The 20957-nt window shown below is 38.0% G+C and overlaps 1 protein-coding gene across 6 annotated transcripts in view; it reads right to left on the reverse strand.

The window, feature by feature from the left end:
* Positions 1-20957, reverse strand: part of USP25 (ubiquitin specific peptidase 25) — a 146098-nt gene that overhangs the window by 52902 nt on the left and 72239 nt on the right. For all 6 annotated transcript variants that reach the window (XM_077819893.1, XM_077819886.1, XM_077819879.1 and 3 more), the window contains exons 6-9: positions 12929-13015; positions 6288-6425; positions 5140-5216; positions 3827-3900 (exon numbers count right to left, since the gene is read on the reverse strand). In XM_077819893.1, the coding sequence (XP_077676019.1) occupies positions 3827-3900; positions 5140-5216; positions 6288-6425; positions 12929-13015 (376 nt within the window). The remainder of the gene's footprint in view (positions 1-3826; positions 3901-5139; positions 5217-6287; positions 6426-12928; positions 13016-20957) is intronic.

Genomic DNA, 20957 nt, shown 5'->3' on the forward strand with positions numbered 1-20957 from the left:
TCTACAGCTGCACCACATTGTTGACTCACATTCAATTTGTGATCTGCTATAACCCCCAGATACTTTTCAGCAGCACAAATGCCTAGTTATTCCCCAATTTGCAGCTGTGCATTTGATTTTTCTTTCCTAAGAGAAGTACTTTGCACTTGTCTTTACTGAATTTCATCTTGCTAACTGCAGACCAACTATCTAATTTTTCAAGGTCATTTTGAATTCTACGCCTGCCCTCCAAAGTGTCTACAACCCCTCCCAGCTTGGTGTCATTTGCAAATAATGCATCCCTGTAGTCACACTGTACACACCATTGTGATAGTCTTTGTACAAAATATGCCTTGTAAAACATCATTTGAAAACTAATAGCTTAGCTTGCTGGTCAATAATACCGTGCTGAAACATGTGTAGCAACATTATATGTACAGTTATGAACATAAGCTGAAGTTATGACTGAAATGTGTTTACCAGACATTTCTGTGGACTGGATAAACCAGTTTCTTGAAGACAAAAGACATGCTGACACATCTAGCCAAGGGTCATCAAAGTTGATTGATAATAACTGGTCAAGTGGCAATTCTTTGGCAGCGAAGGGGGGCAGAAACAGATTGATTTTCATTTTAGCGAACACCATAGAACCTCCTTCACCATGAGACCCCAAGTCTCCATCCCCATAGCCTGAAGGAACTTTATCTAGAGGTAACCCTCATGAAAACGCATTTCAAAGGGTGACGGGACTATAAAAGTGAGAGGCAAAAATACCCTAAGTATTCTCTCTCTCTATCTCACATGAAAAGACAGAAAAAACAGCCTTTGGATTTTGGGAGGAGTTCCAGCCTGTTGCTAGAAACATTTGGTCAGAATGTCACCTTGAACACTCTAGTTTGTTAAATTTGAGTTACTATAAAGTGTTTTATATTTATTTCTCTTGTAACCATTTCTGACTTGAATGCCTTATATTTGTACCCACTTAAAATCTCTCTTTGTAGTTAAATAAACTTGTTTTATTCTTTAAAATCAAAGCTAATCCAGTTTTGTGTTTAAACTGAATTGTCTCCAACCAAAGTAGTAAACTGTTGTACAATGACCTCTTATAGGGGCAATGGACCTCTAATAACTGGAGACGGCTGGATAGCGGAGAACACATTTGGTAGGGGTAGAGGGGAGAGGTATCTGGAATTGGGAGTGTGTGGGGGGTCACCATGCAAATGGTAACCAAGGCTGGTGGAAGACAGTGTGTGACAGAAGTCACTGGCAGGCTGCAGCTATACACATTCTCAGAGTGTGACCTGCATGCTCTTTGGCTGTTTGTAAGGGGCCCAAGTTTGGGAGTAATAGCAGCAAAGCACTATGAGGCACCCAAGGTTGCAGGGCAGGTGGTGATAACCCCTCACTGTCTGTATTGCATCCTAGAATGTATAGTGCAAATTTTATAAGCACTCTCCCCACTCTATTACCTAAGTCATAAATGAAAATGCTGAACAGTATCAGACCCAGGACTGACCCCCTGCGGGACTCCACTAGATACAACCTCTCTGTTTGACAACAAGCCATTGATAACTATTCTTTGAATATGGTCTTTCAACCAGTTGTGCACCCAACTTGTGTAATTTCATCTAAAACACGTTTCCCTAGTTTGCTTACGAGAATGTCATGCGAGACTGGGTCAAAAGCCTTACTAAAAATCAAGGTATCACATCTACTGCTTTCCTCCTATCCACTAGAGGCCAGTAACCCTGTCAGAGAAAGAAATTAGGTTGGTTTGGCATGATTTGTTCTTGACAAATACACGCTGGCTATTCCTTATAACCCTCTTATTCTCTTCGTGCTTAGAAGCGGATTGTTTAATAATTTGTTCCAGTATCTTTCCAGGTATCGAAGTTTGGCTGACTGGTGCATAATTCATCAAGTCTTCTTTAAAAAGGGGAACAAAGATAGGTACTACATTTGCAAGTTCCAGATTATATACTGGTATTGAACAAATCAATCGGATGCATGAAAATAAGTTACTTTGGAGGAAAAATGATCTGGATAGAATATTAAAGTGAAAGACTATTTTTTTGCTCCTCAACCACTAAAATCTACTACATATTTTAGTTCCTACATGTATGTTACTTTAACAACTAGTTTTACGTATTATTGATGTAGCACTCCCGATGTGCATAGCATTTACAGGTGAAATGTAAGAGCCCGAACCAGGAAACTAATTCAATAGTTCTTACTTACCTGTATAGTCCCAGAGTCAATGGGACTACTAATGGGATGAAGAACTATTGGTATAAATGTTCTGTAGAATTAGGCAATAAGAAGAGGACAAGCTAAGACTTCTGCCCTGAGAATGCTACAGTAATTTATACAAATCTGTAAAGACATCCTGCTATGGAGACAGGGAGAGTAATAATGGGTAACACCAAAAAGGAAGAAAAGAATTTTATTTTACATGTATTTATTTAGGCATACTTTATGTCAGTCATTACAAGAGTCATGATTTATGACCCATTGCTTTACTTCTGCTCCTTTGGTTTTGTAACCTTGCCATGTTCCGATGTAGAAAACATGAATGAGAGTGCGTGAGTGCAGATATGAGTTGGAATGTTAGCTCAAAGTAATGAGTTTGTAGGATAGATTTGAAAAAAGAATGAAGCAGGAGGGAGGATGTTCCAGGTAGACACACAACCGGGAAGTCTCTTTAAATTTGGTTGAAATGTTTTTCAGAGTGATTTCTGTAAAAGTGGAACATCATAATCTTCAAAGTATTAGAAATTTTAAACTGCTACATGTTTCATAGAGAGAACAGCTCACTTGCAAACACATGCAGGAACAGGATTTTCTGTAGCCTAGTAGGAAGTATTTGCCAGTTCTCAGGAGTGTTTACACTCAACTCTACCTAAATTGTGCTGCACCTGAACACACACACACCCACACACCTTGACTGGAAATTATCTGAAGTCTTCCTAATATTAGTTTTAAAAAAACCCAAAACCAAAACCAAAACAAAAAACCCCACTATCCATGTCCTTGCTTTTTCTATGAAAAAACTGGTCACAGTTGTGGTCAAATTTTTCCCATGCATGTGCAGAACAAATTTTGTTATGTGCACCAATATGGAGGTGATGTGTGGTGGGGGTGGGGCCAAGGGGTTCGGAGTGTGGGAGGTAGCTTAGGGCTGGGGCAGAGGGTTGGGCTGTGGGCTCTGTCTGCGGGTGTGGGCTCAGGGGTGGGATGTGGGTTTCATGGTGCAGGAAGGGGCTCAGGGCTGGAGCAGAGGGTTGGGATGCAGGGGGGTGAGGCTCCAGCTGAAGATGTGGGCTCTGGGGTGGGAACAGGTATGAGGGGTTTGCAGTGCAGGTTGCCCTGAGGCCGAAGCAGGGAGAGAGGACTTCCCCCAGCCCTCTCTCCCCGCAGCAGCCTGGGGAGAGATGCTGCTCCCCGGCAGCTCCAAGGCTGGGGCAGAGGTGCCTCTCTCTGGCCGCAGCAGCTCCGGGGCTGGGGAAGAGTGTCTCTCCCCACCTCTGCCTGGTTGTGGCAGCTCCAGGGCTGAGGTGGAGGAGAGGCACCTCCCCCCGCCACGGCAGATCTGGGCCTGGGGGAAAGGCGCCTCTCCCCACCACAGCTCTGAGTGCTTGCACAGCCCTTGATAGGCTGTTGCGGGGCCATGCAGCTGCGCGGCTTAAAGGGAACTTATGCTATGGTACATATTTTAAAGATGTATTCTGTGGAGTAAGGCATCATTTAGAAAATGCGTGCAATTATACAGTTCATTTGTTTAACTAGATGTATATTTAAAAAATTTTAACTGACATCTTTTCTAGTTCAACTACAATAAAATGCATACCTTCAAGCACACCCACTGCTAGAAATCGTCCATAAAACAACTCTACCATTGGGTTCTTTGGCTTCTCTCCATCCCTAAAAAAATGAAATATGCAACTGTAAGACCAAAGCCACGTAAACCAACAGTTACAAAATGTAAGAAGCATTTGCATTTATTACGTAAATCTATATAGTGGCATAATTCATTTTTAATTATTGTAAATGTCAAGTTTTGTACTTTCATCTGCTCATGGTAATCTAAGGATTTATATATTCACAATGGTGAAATGTATTCACAAAGTAAGTATATTTTATTCTGGGAAGTTCCATGCATATCCAAACTCAGAATTGAAGTCATTGTAAACTTGTAAACATACATAACCATGTACGAGTGAGTTCCCTCCACCCTCCTAAAAATTTAATTGTTCAAAAGAAAAAGAATGTACAGTGACACAGTGAATAGTTAGCTTTTGTGAGAAGAAATCGGAAGAAGTTTTGAAAGTATTTAAACTACTGTATTTAAAAACAAATTTTCTTTGAAGACAAAACCCAATTGATTGGCCATGATGCATTTTAGTTCCTTAATATTTTTCTATTTTCATACCAAGTTCCCTACGTTTCCTAAGATGAAAAAGATAAGATAGCAAAATAAATAAAACTTACTGAGAGTACCTAGAAAGAAACATATCTGCATTTAGAAAAATCAGCTTTTAACTGAAGTACAATAAGATGTTATCTGTCCCAGCAACAAAATGAATACGTTTTCAGGAAGGGGGAAGGGATTAATACTAACCAGAAAACAAATATACCCTAAAGTTAAGGTCAGATCCAGCTGTCATTGAGTTCAACGGAAGTCTTACAATCAGGAATTGGACTGGGCCATTACAGTAGTTAAAACAAGAAAATTCTCATCGACATTCAGTGTCCACTAATTCTTTTTATCAGTCCTAAAAATTTACAATCAACAAAATAGCCAATTTGCATCTATGCCTGAAAGATAAAAAGTGTCCAGTGCAAAAATGAACAATGCCTTTGAACATGATTAGATAAAAAGTGATAAAAATTCCTGAGCCATAACCACCTTACAACTTACACCACTGCTACCACTAGTAGAGCTGGACTTATTACATATTATAAGCCCTATTTCTTCCAGTGTAGACAGGACCCAAGTCATCTCCTTTTTTAAAATTTCATTTTCATAATATGGGTCATTGGTTGATGGAAAGGACAGAGGAGTCAGTTGTCTTTTAAAAAACAGTTTAAATGTTCTTTAGGATAGGAAATTAGATGAAGATTTATATGAATATACATTTTTGCATATCAAAAACCCCTTACCTCTCCTCTTCAGCTTTAATTTGGAAGGCATCTTCTAACCAATCTAATAGTTTATGCGTGAATTCACTCACATCTTGCTGTTAAGAAAATAAACAATGATTAATACATATTTATGTGTATTCTTTAACACTATTAAGTGCAGCACAGTGGCTTCCACACCGACAAGAACTCCAAAATCCAAGTGTTTCAAGGCCATGCGACAATGGTTTTCCAATCTTGGCTCCCAGAATGTGTTCCTCAACAGTCAGTACAATCCAGACATCCCTAATACTTAGGCAGATCTCAGAGATCTCATGCACCCCCCGTGCTCCAATACATCTCTAAGTCCTTTGGTATGTGACATGTGGCGATTGATGCTATCCACGTGGAACGCTGAACTCAGTGTACCGTAAGCAAATGATTTAGCCACCAAGTCCATGTGGATAAAATGACAGATTTAAGTAGAAACAAACTACTTGGAAACAGTAAAATGTAATAGCTATGATTTAGAACAAAATGAAGTACCAAAACTCTCCAAATGAATCAATATCTAGCCCATTCCTCCCATCTGGGGATCCAAGATTAATAATTGAGATGTGCTGTAGAGCCCTGCAGCGGGACCAGGATCCTACAGGTCCCGCAGGACCCACTGCCATAATAGCGGAAGCGGGTATTGTGGAATGGGACGGAAGTGGGATTAAAAATAGTCCAGTTCAGGGCTCTAATGCGCTCCCCATGAGTAAGGCTCTGCCAAAGACTACTAACTCCATTTAACTTCTGGATCTTACACATGAGGTTGGAACTCAAGAGCATGGTTCTCGTAAAAATCTTTGTAAAGTAATATATATCACTGCTTTGAAGTTGTTTTTTTTGTTTGAGTGTGGCAGGGGAGGGTTAATTTAAAAGCATGGATTATGTCAGGCACACTCTGCCACAAACTTCCTTCCATTTGGAAAATGGATTTAGACCATGTGTCTCAAAGCAGCACTCCAATGAGATCATAGAACATTGCACGTGGACAACAATTAAGTGAATAAAGGAGAATTAGAAATCTTATGGTCACCAACTATGAACATAGTATATTTTGCTTTTTATTTAGGTTAAATATTTACTACTGTTCAGAGATCATAGGGAGATCCAATTTTAAATATAATTATAATAAATATTACCTGCTGAGAATCATTTGATTTGAATGCATCTTTAAGAATTTCAACTGCTCTAGATGGATCAACATATTTTCTCTTTGAACCAACGAGAAGTGCAAAGAGATACCTCAATTCACGCATGAAAGGCAAATTCCTATGTTCCTGTATTTAAAAAAGAATAAAAACAAACATTCAACAATTTTCCATGAAGTACTTTATCAATCTTGTAACTATAAAGATAGTGTGTAAACTGGGAGCATATTACACACGTACTAATATTCAGTCTGCTGCCATACTGGATGCAAACTTACTCATGCATTGCTCATGCTGTGCCACATGGCTTTTGTTTGACTCGTGCTGTTACGTGGAATGTGGATTCCCCCTCCACCCAAAAAAAGCACTCCAGCAAAAAATGCAGTCAAACTTGAGTAGTGAAATTTAGCTTCTAAGCCCTGGTCTACACTATGAATTTATGTCGGTATGACTATGTCACTAGAGGTGCGGAAAATTCATACCCCTGAGTGACGCAGTTACGCTGACCAAACTCCTGGTATACACAGTGCTATTTCAACAGGAGGGCTACTCTTATGGACATAGCCACGGACTCTGAAAGTTGGCGAAGCTCTCACATCAGCCTAGGTAGCGTCTTCACTAAGCGCTACAATGGTGCAGCTGTGCCACTGCAACACCATAGGTGTAGACAAGCCCTTAGAAACTAGACTTTAATGGCTATTTAGCCTTCAGACATCAGGCATAGCTGAACAGTGTAAGTGGTGGAAGCGTGGGGTTGTGTTTAATACTATAAATAGGCTTACAGAATTTGATTTTGATTTTTTTTTTTGGTAACTGACAGATATCAATTTTATGTTGACGAATTTTTTTAACCAATTTACATTTTTTAACAGTTGCAGGAAATTATAGTATCATTATACAATTATTTAATGACAGTAGATGTTCAGATTTAATTGTTAAACCTTTATACACTTAAAACACAAACTGTCAACACTGTGTCAAAATATAGAAAATAAATATCCTTAAATCAACAAAGCATACCTATTTTTGCTATTCATTCGCTAGTCCATTTGTAACAAGCCTAATTCAAAAGTCTAACTTGCTGGATTTTTATTCTAATTAAAGTTTTCAAGCAGCATTTTTCTTGTTTTGCCCATCTGTAAATTTCTGTTATCACGGATGAAAATTTTTTTCATCAGTTTGTGTGTGTATGATAAAATCAATGTTTACTGACAATTACCAATAAAAATGTAATCCTTCCATGACTAACTATAAGGTTCAAGATGATATTCTCAATTTACAGTTAACACCAGGGGAAAAATTATACTATCTAATGATCTTTCAGCTCAATAGCATTTCATTTTATAAAGTGAACTTCTACATGAGATCAACTGTAATCCATGTTTGCTTGAATATTAACTATTCCTGTACTAACTACCATTTGCTAACTATACCATTTACTTTACACTGTGATTAAAAAGTATGTTGGCTAACTGAGGATGGGGTGTGATGATAATATAATTGCCTAGAAATATTTAGTGTGTAGGCACACTAAGGAGGGGGAGGAAGAGTGGGTCCAAGAAGAGACAAACAAGAGTAATGAGATTAAATCTAAGAAAAAGAACTTAAAATCTTCCAGCAGTGAGATTTATCAGTTTAAATGATCAGTCTGTAAAAGCATCCCAAAGAAAGTAGCAGAAACCCCATCACTAGACATATTTAGAACTAAACTACAAAAACCCTAGGAAACAAAGCTGGAACAATCCTATATCAGTTCTACTCAGATTTTTTGTCCATCCGCTTCTGATGAACTCACTGTTTCAGCAAACTCCCTGGAATACGTGTGCTTTAGGTGGGCCACAAATTTGCAAAGATAGTGTGCATTATTACTGCTTCCCTTGATGGAATTAGGTGTAAGATCCCTTACATAATGACCTGCTCTCTCTCCTCCAATCCTATTAAAAATACCTGTATGGTAATATGTAGTTCTCTTTCTAATTTCAGGAGAGAAACAAAAATAATAAGGGGAGCCTAGAAATATTTCCAGCCTGCAAAATCAAAATCAAGTGAATTGAAATGCAAAGGTTTAATTTAAGCCAGGTTACAGGTACTACTGTACAACACTAGCCACACCTCTCTGGCTTCTGAAAGGGTACAAGATACTGCTCATGAATGATGCTCGTTAATTAGGAAGGACAAAGACTACTTATTCCAAATATAAATTAAATGTACCAACACCCTAACATGGTATAGATGTCAAGCCTGCTTGTCAAACTGGTATTGATCGCTCTGTAACAAACAACTGCAGTCTAAACAAACAAAGAACGGACTTGTTTAGGCAGTTCTGTGGAATGCTACCTGGTATGTTTAAGAGCAATGTGTATAAAAATTGTGTCTCACAAATTTTAAAGTAGGAATAATGATTATGAATATATTCTGCGTGCATGTTAAATACCTTTCATATTCATATAGGCCTCCAAGTAGATTTACCTGCTCTTCCAGCCTACTTCACAGAAAGTCAAAAAGAGCAATATTCATAGAACCTTCATTTAATTTAATACACACTTCTTTCCAATATTAATAAAAATAATGTTTTTTAAACTTTTAAAACTGGCTTTTTAAATTTAAATCAGATTTTTATTTAGGTGTTCCTAGCAATTTAGTTTTCTTCCATTTTAGAGTCTTAAATTGTTCAGGTGGACAGAATTTCACACAGTGGTATTCTTCTACCAGGAAGTTTCAATTTTAATGTTCATCTTTTCATAGTTTGTATTTTAGACTAGACTGCATGTAGTATCTTCCAGGAAAGCATTGGGTAGGAGGAAGGTGGCGCGGTTTTAAAATTCTGACAACATTCTGAAGAGTTTTAGGCCTAACTGAAATGCTCATCTCATTCCTACTTCTGACTTGTTAGGGGTACTCATGCAGACAGCAGTCCTTTGTCATACAATCACAGAGACTCCAATTCTGCAGAGACTTAGACACATGTTTAACTTTAGCCAAAGGGAATAGCCCCACTGGCTTTAAGAGGAACTCTCAGTGTATAAGCCTGTGCAGAATGGGGGACAAACTGTAAACTCTGAGACAGAAACAATCTTTTCATAATGTTTATGAACACAGTGACCAGAATTTCTAGGCACTACCATGACACCAAAAATTAGCAATACCTGACCAATCACAGTCTAGAATCTTCTAGCAAATACTGTACAGTTCCTAACACTATAAATACAGGTCCACAACAAATTTTTGCATTACAACAAGGGAGAACAGTGAATGTCTATAAGACAACGCTCATTTAGCACAGTGTAAACTAAATTTTGAAGAGTTTGTGTCTACAACCGAAACAGAATTGTGTTTAGCAGAAAAACTATTCAGAAAGAATTTATAGAAAAATAATTTATACATTTTCTTTGTCTATAGCAATTTGTAAAATTCAAATACACCTCTACCCCAATATAACGCTGTTCTCAGGAGCCAAAAAATCTTACCGTGTTATAGATGAAACCGCGTTATATCGAACTTGCTTTGATCCACCAGAGCGCGCAGCCCCGCCCCCCCGGAGCGCTGCTTTACAGCATTATATCCGAATTTGTGTTGTATCAGGTCACGTTATATTGGGGTAGAGGTGTAATTTAACCTGCCAGTAGTTATGCTGAAATAAATTAGTTTTAAAAAAACAACTGTATTTATAATGTAGTGCATTATAAATTTGATTAAAATTGAACTACCACAAATTTTCAAGTTATGCTAAAGCTTTTACAATAGATTAAATCTACTATTTAAATTATTCCAGTATGCTTCTATCGATGTGCACTTGAAAAATGACTATTTTATGTAAATGTGACCATCATACCACTACCTTCTTTGTTTTAGTTTCAAATTCAAATATGTGGTCACAAAAATATGGATTTAACATTACTATGTCGTCTCCCTCATAATCCGTAATACTATGCCCTACTCTACAGGCCAAAATATGGTACCATGTGGTTACAGTAGCTTATGTTTCTCCCAAAGTTACACCAGCAGCGAAAAGCTATAATGCATATCTCCTTGACTATGAGCAAGTGGCCTGGAGCCAACCCACTTAGTGTGGTTCTATCAGATTTGTTTGTTGAACTGAGTGATATCAGTTAAATACCGGGATGGGAACAGTGTTGAAGAAATAGTTCGTGGCTGCAGGAAATGGTACTGCCTATGGTGCAAACTTTCCTTTATATAGTACAGCTCTTTCACCAGTGAGAAAAGTTGAAAACAAAGTTTAAGTAACTTATCCAAGCACACCCACCCACAGAGAAGTCAAAAGCAAAGCCAAAATTAAACTGAGGAGTTCCTGGCATCCAACCCTACTCTCAGTTCATCAGAGCATGAAGAGACATAAAACAAAGATTTTGAAACTTTGTAGTCAATAAGGCCTTGTCTGCACTAGGGGAAAAAATGGTGCATTCTTAACTCGTGCTAGCTAACACATGGTAGCTAACACAAGATACAATCCTAACGAAGATAAACAGTTCACCTCAATTGCTAGCCAATGTTAAACTATACCGTGCCTCATTTCACTAAGATTTTATCTTGTCTCAGGCCATGTGTACTTACTAGCTTAGACTGGCACAGCTGTACCGATACAGCTGTGCTGCTGTAAAAGTGCTCATGTAGCTGCGTTACGCTGATGGGAGAGAGCTCTCCCGTCGACATAATAAAACCAACTCAACGATCAGCGGAAGCTACGTCGACAGGAGAGCGTCTCCTGCTGACATAGCACTGTACACACAAGTGCTTATGCAGACAAAACTTATGTCACTCAGGAGTGTATTTTTTCACACCCTTGAATGACAAAAATTTTGCTGACATAAGTGCTAGTGTAGACGTAGCTTAGGTTACCAGGTTAGCTAACATGACTTAAGAAAACACCTTTTTCCTAGTGAAGATGCATCCTAAAAGCAAGGGTCTTTGCTCTGATATCTGTCCAAGTGTTAACCAGTAATTTTCTTGAATTCTCCCTGCAGTTTCAATTGGATATGATCCCTTCGCATCAAATAATTGCATTGCTATGAGAACAAAAAGCATTTCAGCACAGAGGTGGCCACTTTCCAGTGGTAGATAAAGAGATGCATGTACATCAATTTACTTTATTCATTCCCCTCAGGGTGGAAGGTGGTCTATAAAACATAAGTTACCATTAAACATAGAAGGGCAATATAGACCCTTACTAAGGATTCTTGCTCTCACCAACCCAATCTGAATCTCCAGTATACCAGCTGCCAAGATGCCTACACTCAAGCCCATACGTTTGGCTGACATTGTGCTATTCCATGCATCATTAGTCTGACAAAGTCTGACATGGTCAGAGTGTCTACAAGATAGTATGTTTGGAAATGGAATCTGTATAATACTGCAAGTGCTAACCGCTGTGTAGGAGATTCTTCTCCAATGGCAACAACTGAAGCTCATTTACTTGATGCCACCTAATATATTTTAAGTGCTAGAAAACCAAGACAAGGAACTCAAGAGTATGTGTAGTTGCCAGTAAGACAGGTAATGTAACTGATGTTGAGATGCTAGACAGAGATCAGTGGATAAATGTGCAAAGAAAAATATTTTAGGACAGCTATTTGGCTGTGGAAAGCTATGTTGCGATCACACCTCTTTCAATTAATGGAATACATTGTCCCCTTACCCCGCCTTAATAAGTTCCTACTACAGCCTACATGGTACCAGTTGCGCACCGTCTTGTGGTCTTACTCAAAAGACTCAGAGATGCCGTGACTTATAGTTGACCAACCTCTGAAAATCAGGCCATGAACATCTCCAGGCTTTGCTTGCTCCTATCTCACATCGCTGTAGAATCTGAGCATCCCAAGTACCTATGAATTTATGCTCTCAAACACACCCAGGAGCAAGGAAGTTATTATCCCTATTTTGTCATACTGTGGACTGAGTCACAGAAGATTAAGTAATTCACTCAAGGTCACACAGGAAGTCTGAGGCAAAGCTAGGAATTCAATCCTAAGTCCCATTCTAGAGCCACAGGCACAAAACCAGCCTGCCTCCCAAGTCTGTTGAGAGAGGATGAATCAGTAAATAGTACAGTACTTAATTTCAAAAGGAGGATCTGTGGATAATTAAGATCTGTGAAAATCAGGCCCAATATTAAACAGTGAGTGTAGCCAGGTCTAGGCTACAAACTGTTGCTGGCATAGCTATATTAGTTAAGGGGTGTGATGAGACGCGATCTGTGATCTACACAGTTGTGTTGGCAAAAGCCCCTCGTGTGGATGCAGTTATACAGGCAAAACTGTGCTTTGGCCAGTCTAGCTTATTTGCACGGGGTGGTGGAATTAACTTGCAACAACAAAAGTGAAATTTTGCTGCTATCAGCTGCATCCATACTGGAAATGTTTTGCTAGTATAGTATGCCTGTATAACTATGCTATTGAAGCCTTCCAAGCGTAGTAAATCCAGATCTCCTAACTTCCAGCCCTCCATTCTACCATGAATTTACAATGCCTCCAATCTCCCCTTCCTACAAAAAGCACAAAGTAAATATATTTAGTGCCTTTGAAATTACTAACAACTAGCAGTCACACACAGTATGAAACTGAAGTTACTACAGAAATGCCATGTTAGTCACTGGAAATATAGGTTTCTAATTTTACCTTTTGGTTTCGGGGCAAATCTTGAGCGCTTGCAGGTGGACTGTAGTTCAAAACTAGTCTTCGAAACTCCAGCAGGTTAAATAATGACTGAAATATTAAAAAAGAAATATTCAAATGCTTTTGCAGGGGAAAACAAAATCTTTCAAATGTGCCTTAGCAAAATAAATTCATTGTTAGATACATGCCATTCTGAAGTTCTTCTTACACACGTTATTTAGATTGAAAACTTCGCTTGCCATATTTACAGTAGAGAGAAAAATGTGTATTGACAAATGGCAGTGTAAAAAAAGGTCATTTGTATATGATTTCTTTTATATATATTCTGGAGTCTTTAAAAATAAGAGTCATTTGTATGTGATTTCTAAGATTTATATAATCTTACAAACTAACAGATTTACAAACTAACAGAAATTATTCCATGAAGATAGGGGTTCAGCTCTTACAATATTTAACATAAATGTAAGATATTCATATGTCCCCCATCACCACAGTACCTGTACACCTCAATCTTTCATGTACGTATCCACACAACGCCCCTGTGAGGTAGGAAAGTATTAGTATCCACAATTTACAAATGGGGATTTCAGGCACAGAGTGACAGAAGGTATGTCTACCTGAGGGGGTTGGAGGGGGGAGGAGGGGAAGAGACTGGCAGCACGTTTCAGAGTGGAAACATCTACACTGCTATTTTTAACCGCCCAGCATGAGCCCTACAAGCCCGAATCAGTTGACCCAAGCGCTAAGACTTTTTTCCCCCACTTCAGTGTACACATACTCTCAGTGGCTTGTCCAACATCACACACAAAGAAGTCTGTGGTGGAGCTGGGAATTTAATTGAGGTCTCCCAAATCCAGTGAGCTGCTATAACAGAGCTAAAGAGCTACAGCTCCCTAAAGACCACCTAGGGCAAGATTCTGCTACTCTAACTCACAGTCCTATTCATTTCAATAGGACGAGTTGTGGAATAAGGTACTACTAACTGTAAGTACGAGTAGCAGAATCTGGACCCTGGTAAGTTAAAGTTGATCTGCAAGAAGGGGGCAATGGTGGGGAGTTCTTGTGCCCTTTGTTTCTTCATGATCTACAAAGAATCCCCTAAATGTTGGATTTTTCTGCTGGTGTTTTACTGAATTACTTTAGAAAGTCATATTGTCTACCCAACAAGCATCTAAGATCTTGCAACTGGTTCTACATGGGGTAGGCAACCTAAAACTGTATGGACCACTGAGAATTAGCAGGATTATATTACATCACAGAGCAAGGAAGTGAAACCTGATTGTGATGGCACTTTATTCTTATTCGGATAATTTAAAACTGAGGGTTTTTTTACCTTAAACAGTTTGGAGAAAAGATCATTTTGGTCAAGTTCCAACATCCTCTCTTCAATAAAGGGTTAAAAGAGCTATTTCTAAGATTAAAATCCTTTTTACACCCTTAAATCCTTCAACAGAGGACATTCCTAGCATTTCTAAGGTTAACAAACAATAAAAAGCCGTTCAGAATCTCTTTATACAAGAGCCAAAAAAGCAACCCATTTTTTCCCTGGCAGTCACCTTTAAGCATCTCCTTTTCTTCCCACTCAAACAAGGATGATTAAATCCATCAGGTATATTGTCTATACCCTTCAAAGCTAGGAAGTTGAAATATTAATTTATTCTTCTTTCTAGCAACTCAAGAGGAATGATGCAAAGCTACATTTCAGATGATGTAATGCATTTTGTTGATGGGCTTTTCATCAAATAAGTTACAACACTATTATATGTACAAAATAAATCAGTTGACAGATAACATTCAAAGACTGGCCTTTTCCCATGACTAATTCAAGTGCTATCATGCAGCCAAGCAGCTGAGCTGGCCAAATTCAAGTACGTAAGTACACTTCCTCCCCCCCCAGAGAAAGTTATACACAAGCAGATGTTTTGACATAAAACTGAACCCACCACTTCGCTGGGATTAACAAGCTTCTGGTAAACTAGTGGTTTTGAAGTATCAACTGAGTATTTGACACTTTACTAAGCTAAGTGTCTACTTCTACTCCTAGACGAATATAGAAACATCTGTGTAACAACTTATTTTATGCACTTTGTCCACTATGTTTTTTAGAACAGATTTATTCAGGGTTGTCAGAAATTTTTCATACAAAGTATTTAGGTATCGAAGTCCAAAACATGTTCACAGCTTATTTAACAGCAGCCCATACGTACTCAGGAAGAGTCATTTACTCACCTAGAGCAGTATTTTACTACTTGAATAGTCCTATGACAACCTGTTCAGAGTAAAATATTAATGCCATGTGAGGAAGGATGGTAGAAACTAGGCCTAAAAGCATTACGTACCAAAAGGCAAGTAACGGGGCTCCAAATTTTATGCCATATTGACTGTTGCCTTGAATATTAGAACTAGTAAGGTAAGGAACATCTGTACTGCAGTTACTGAGTCAAATTCTCTGCTGGTGTAAACTGACTTGTAGACTTGTACCAATTTATAGGAGTAAAGAATTTGGCCAAGTCTGCATGCAACTGTCCAGGAGAGTACTTCTGAGCCCAACCATTTTTCTCCAAAAGAAAAAAATACAGGTTTCCCATAAATCTAAATTTCCTCACAAATCTAAATATCAAGCCACCAAAACCCGGTAATTGAACATACCTATACCATTCAGTCTTACTTATATCCAAGACCATCAGCAATACACACTGCAAATTCTTATCTGTTTCACATAAGCAATAAATATCCATATGAGATGAGATCATGCAATCAGGCCATAATAAAATATGGTTCGCTACAAGCTACAAATTGTAAGATATAATAAATATGGTCCTTTTAAAAAAACAAACAAAACAAAAACAAAAAACCCACAAAAAACCCACAACTACATGAGCTCAAGTTGAACAACTGATCTCCTAAAATAGAGCAGAGAATCAATCAGCATCCAAATCTTACTATTAATGGAGGGTTTTCATTGATATCCCAAAATAAAAAAACAATCACTCAAGTTTGATTTGTACCATCCTGTTATGCTTTTGATTACATTTCTTATCTCTCTCGTGGGTCCTGACCACAAAGCAGGAAGGCGTTATTCCTCTTCCATAGGATCAGAGTTATTTAGTGAATATTTCTATTAGTGACAAGCCTAAATCATCCAAATATCCAATCAGAATATTCCCAAACTACTGAGATGTTGGGATTCAGACATGAAATTTGAGGACTTGTCTAAATCCCCAATTTCCCCCCTGGCTTCTTGAATCACTAGATTCCCTTGTGTTCTTCTTTTCGTGAATTTTCTTTGCACTATATTCATTTCAATATGGCATTCAGTACCGTGTGAAGAAAAACAACGACAATACAATTTCCTGGCAAACTGAAAATGCACAGGACGAAGAATGGGCAACCTCAGAATGGAAATGACTGCAGACAAAGTCTTGCACTAGGCCAAGACGACATTTAGAAAAAAAAAAATCACTAAAATTACCTCAGTTCTCTTTTCTGGAATGTCAAATCATTAAAAACAAAAACAAACAAAAATCACTTTTTTGTCCCTCATCCAACCAGACAGACAGCGTTTATAATCTTTAAAGTGTGACGTAAAAAGCAACGTTTTATCATCCCCCCTCCCACTCATATGACAGATGCGTGAATTTCCTTTATAGGCCGGTTGCACATTCCCTAGCTGGTACAAACAGAGAGACCGTCCTGGAGACAAAACGTAGCTGAGCTCTGGATTCTAGGGTGCACTTTCATGCTTTTCTGATCAGGAGCAACCTGTGCACAACCATCTCTTGCCAAGTGCTTAATGATGGCAGCATGAACGCTAGCTAGCTCACACCACGGCCTCCTGGTGATATGACGCAGCACAAACATGTCAGCTTGGTCACGCCCTAGGACACACCTATACTTATCATGCACTATTGTTTTCATGAAGGAAGGATGTCAAGAAGAGGTTCCAAAGGTCCTCTCCCACACCACTGGACACCAGCATAGGATACGATTCAGTTTTCTCCTGTGAAGTTACATTCTTATTTTATGACATGACAAGCAGGAACCAAGATGACTACTGTGAGGCCATAAATATAAATTACAACATTATGATTTCATTGCCCAGGTAGAACAAGTAGCATATATTTTCTATGCAGCAGAAAATCCCGGTTGGTTTAAGCAACCATTTTATTTCTTAAAGTTAGCAACAATGGAATTGGAAGTTATTTAATAAAGTAAAAAAAAAACTATTGATATTTTAGTATACATTTCACCACCACTATCAAGCGCTAATGTAAAAAAAGTTACTATGAAGATGATTCACATAATTTATTGTAATAATTTTTCTTTTCCTATAATCGCTAATGATCCCCACACTAAACCCAGACAGTGCACAAGTGGAGTGCTTACTTAAACCTTTTCTTCTCTGCCACACATTTTTAATCACATAAATTAGGGTAGAGCCTTCTTTGTCACCATAAGTTTTGCATTCAAGTACTTGTCATGCAAACAACATGGAGAGAATTAACTGCGAAGTGTAGAACGGGGGAGGAATAACTCCCAAAAAGCTATACAAGTGATTAACAATGATGAAAAGGAATCTTTAAAATAAATTGACTCACTTAACCATGAATGATTTTTAAGAATATTTCAATAGAAGGCAGCTACATTCATTTCTATATATAGCCCTAAACCCATAACAATGAAGTATTTGCTCTAAAAAGCTGAATCCTTGATGAGAAGGCATTAGTCCAGGGGGTGATATTTCACGTCTTATGAGTTTAATTTTTAGTGGGTAACTAAAAATAATCCTCCTTTTTTGGGAATTTAAATCAAACTAAATCAAATATTCTTACTATTGAGTTTGTGTTCTTTGCAAAGTACTGCAAAAAGTTTCTCAGTATATAGTAATGCTTAGCACAAAAACATTACAATGAATATTGAAAATCCCATTCATTCCAAAAGGACTTAACACTATTACATTTTTTAATATATTTGTGTATTTTATTTTCTGCAGTAAAATACAAAGTGCAGTATTCGAACTCGTTGGAAATTAGTGGATTTCCTATCACCTGAGAAATTACAGCAGAGCCATCAGAGAGCAATAAGCCTGCCAGAAAGGGTTTCTAGCTACTGGGAAAATAGGGCAGGACTTCTGGGTGGGTCAAGTGCTGACCTGTCCTGCCACAGGCACATCTCATCCCTGTTGCCTGCCAATATAGTCTCCCTCTACTCCTAGGAACCAGCAAGAAACAACAGAAAGCAACCAGTATTAGCAGTTACAGAGATGAGACTATTAGAATTCTAAAGAAGGCAGGTAAGCTAAGGCTCCCAGCTGATGGAAAATGGGAAGAAACGGAGAGGCATCATCCAGCACTTCACAAGGGAGCAAGATGAAACTTGCTTTAGTGATTCAAGAGAAATAGAAAAATCCTAAAAAAAAACTTATTGTAAGACCCTATTTTGGATATGGACCACCTTTTTGTTGTATTTTTCTAGAGCAGGCAATATAATGGGGATTCTGATTTTATGAATGGTCTGTAGGTGTTAAAGGAATACACATAATGCCAATTGTACACAACACAGCCTTCAGTGTGTAACACTGAACATCTATATCCTCCATACTCTAAGGATTAATAAGTATCTACCTCAATATTGCATTAAATTATTGATGTGTAGAGACGAGTGAACACATTAAAGCAGCAAACAAGTATATAACTAAACCATGAACAGATTCTTCACTATTGTTTAGGTACCAGTTGCCATTATACGAGTAAACAACAAAAACCAAATAATTCTTTCTGGGTACGAGCAGAAAGATGCCTCTAGATGCAGGACCATCAACAGGCTGTTTTATGTAATTTCAGACAGACACTTTCTGAAAGGAACCTTTCAAATTCTGCCTGCAGATTGCCAGCAAGTTGCTTCAATGCCAAATGTATGACTACTATTTGAAAATATTTGGCTACCAACTATTTTAGTTTCTTTCTTTAGGGGAAAAAAAGAGAGATAAATCTAAGAAAAGACTGGTAAAATTTTATTTAACTTTCATTTCCCACATTGCAAGTTACATATAACTTAATAATTTATGTATTTTTAAAACTCAGTTAGGAAAGGGTAACTTAAGTGTCAAAGGAATCTCTCATATAGGTCATTTTCTCTCAAATTCAGAGGTTGAAGCGATTTTGAATACTGGTGCTTGACCAATCAGTGAGATGCTACAAAATAATAGCGTAATTTGGTGAGAGGTTCTCTGTGTAGCACAAGTGCAAATATACCACCTATAAAACAATGGATACTGGCAACATTATAATGGTTACAGAAAACCAAACTGCTTACTAAAGTGATGAAAACAGAAAATAAATGAGACATCCATTGTTTCAATGATAAAGTCTAAGCAATTAAAATAGCCCTGGCAGATATGTGGAATGAAACTGTCAGCATTTCACAATATGCCCATTTCATTGCTGGAATCATTTAGAGAGAGAAAAAAATACAAAATTAACTCAGATGTAGGCTGGGGGAAAATGTAGAAGAGTTTAACTTAGCTGAAACCCAAAATCATGGACGTTTTTCAAGTTGGGTTAATAACACACCTTCACAAAGAGAGAGAGAGAGATACCCATCATGGATTTTTGCAAAGTTCTTCACTTAGATTACAGTACTTATTATACATTAACTAATATGCAATATATTCTACATATAGGAAGTGCTTTTACATATTTAATAAAAGTATTTCATCACTGTAATAGGCTTCCTCAGCTCATCCAGGGTACTTAATGTCTGTGTAGTTTTCACTGTTTAGATTTTAGTACCACAGAGAAGAGATCGTGTCAGAGATTGTGTTTTGTGCAGTATCAAAAACACTCTTGAGTAGCATGCCTGATGACATCTTTAAAAATCAGATATTATTTCTACTCTAAGAGAATAAATTATTACAACTTGGTTAGAGCTTGATCGATGCTGGTTATTAATGAAGGTATTTTGCTTGAGACAACTTGGTACTGCTAATACTCCAGTAGATTAGTTTTGCCCCCTTTTAACTTTAATTCAATTTACCCAAATCTTTGACATTTTGAAAAAAATTTCAGCAAGCTTGGTTTTACTTGAGTAAAAGATGCACACCATTAGGGTCAATATTATCATTACAAAAGAAACTACTCTAATAGCAAGAAATAATATTGTACGGAAACCCTGTCCATAATGGAGTACACTCCTCCCAACAACTAAGGCAAAGAGTTGTGTGTTTTTGTTCTGTGTTTTTAAACTATTTATCCACTTTAAACCTGACCCAAACCCACTGAAGTTAATGGAACAATTCCCGTGGACATCAATGGGGTTTGGATTAAGCTCTTTACTTGGCAAAATAAGGGTGAGAAAAGATTTCAACAAGAGGGCTTGAAAAGCATGCTATTTAAGAGTAGACAGAGCAACAGGAAGTTACTCTTGGCCTTGGTAAACTTGAATAGCTAAAGTAAGGGTTAACTAAGTTGCAGTAAAACAAATTAATTTACTAAACCCTCTGTTAAAAAGGTTTGTCAAACTGCCATGAGGTTGATTAGTCCAGGATTAGACATACCCTACAAGAAGCATCAAAGGAACAGATCATAAACAGTACTGAGATGCTATAAATTTCCTACTAAAAAAATTTAGGTTAAAATTAAAATTTGGTTGCACAGTCCAACAGTTAAAGTTCAGAAATGCCAGATTTATGATCGTCTGGGCAATCATAATTCTGTCCCCTTGCACATCGATCCTGTGCATTGAATGAGGCAGAGGCCCTGAGGGAAAAAATGGTATAACTACATCATAATGCATATAGACATGGGGGACGAATTAAGGTTGCATAGACCAGTGCTTCTCAAGCTATCTGATGTGGGGGGACCGGCAATTTTTTTTCCAATGTGCACGCAGACCGGCAGCTGACGGCTAGCAGACCGGCACCGGTCCGCGGACCACCACTTTCAGTAGCACTGGCATAGACAACAATATCTTAATTTTTGAGTGTTTGGCTTAGCGCAGTGTGAACATATTTTGATATCGCTATTATTTAAAA

Source organism: Eretmochelys imbricata, chromosome 1, assembly GCF_965152235.1.
Source record: "Eretmochelys imbricata isolate rEreImb1 chromosome 1, rEreImb1.hap1, whole genome shotgun sequence".
Taxonomy (NCBI): domain Eukaryota; kingdom Metazoa; phylum Chordata; order Testudines; family Cheloniidae; genus Eretmochelys; species Eretmochelys imbricata.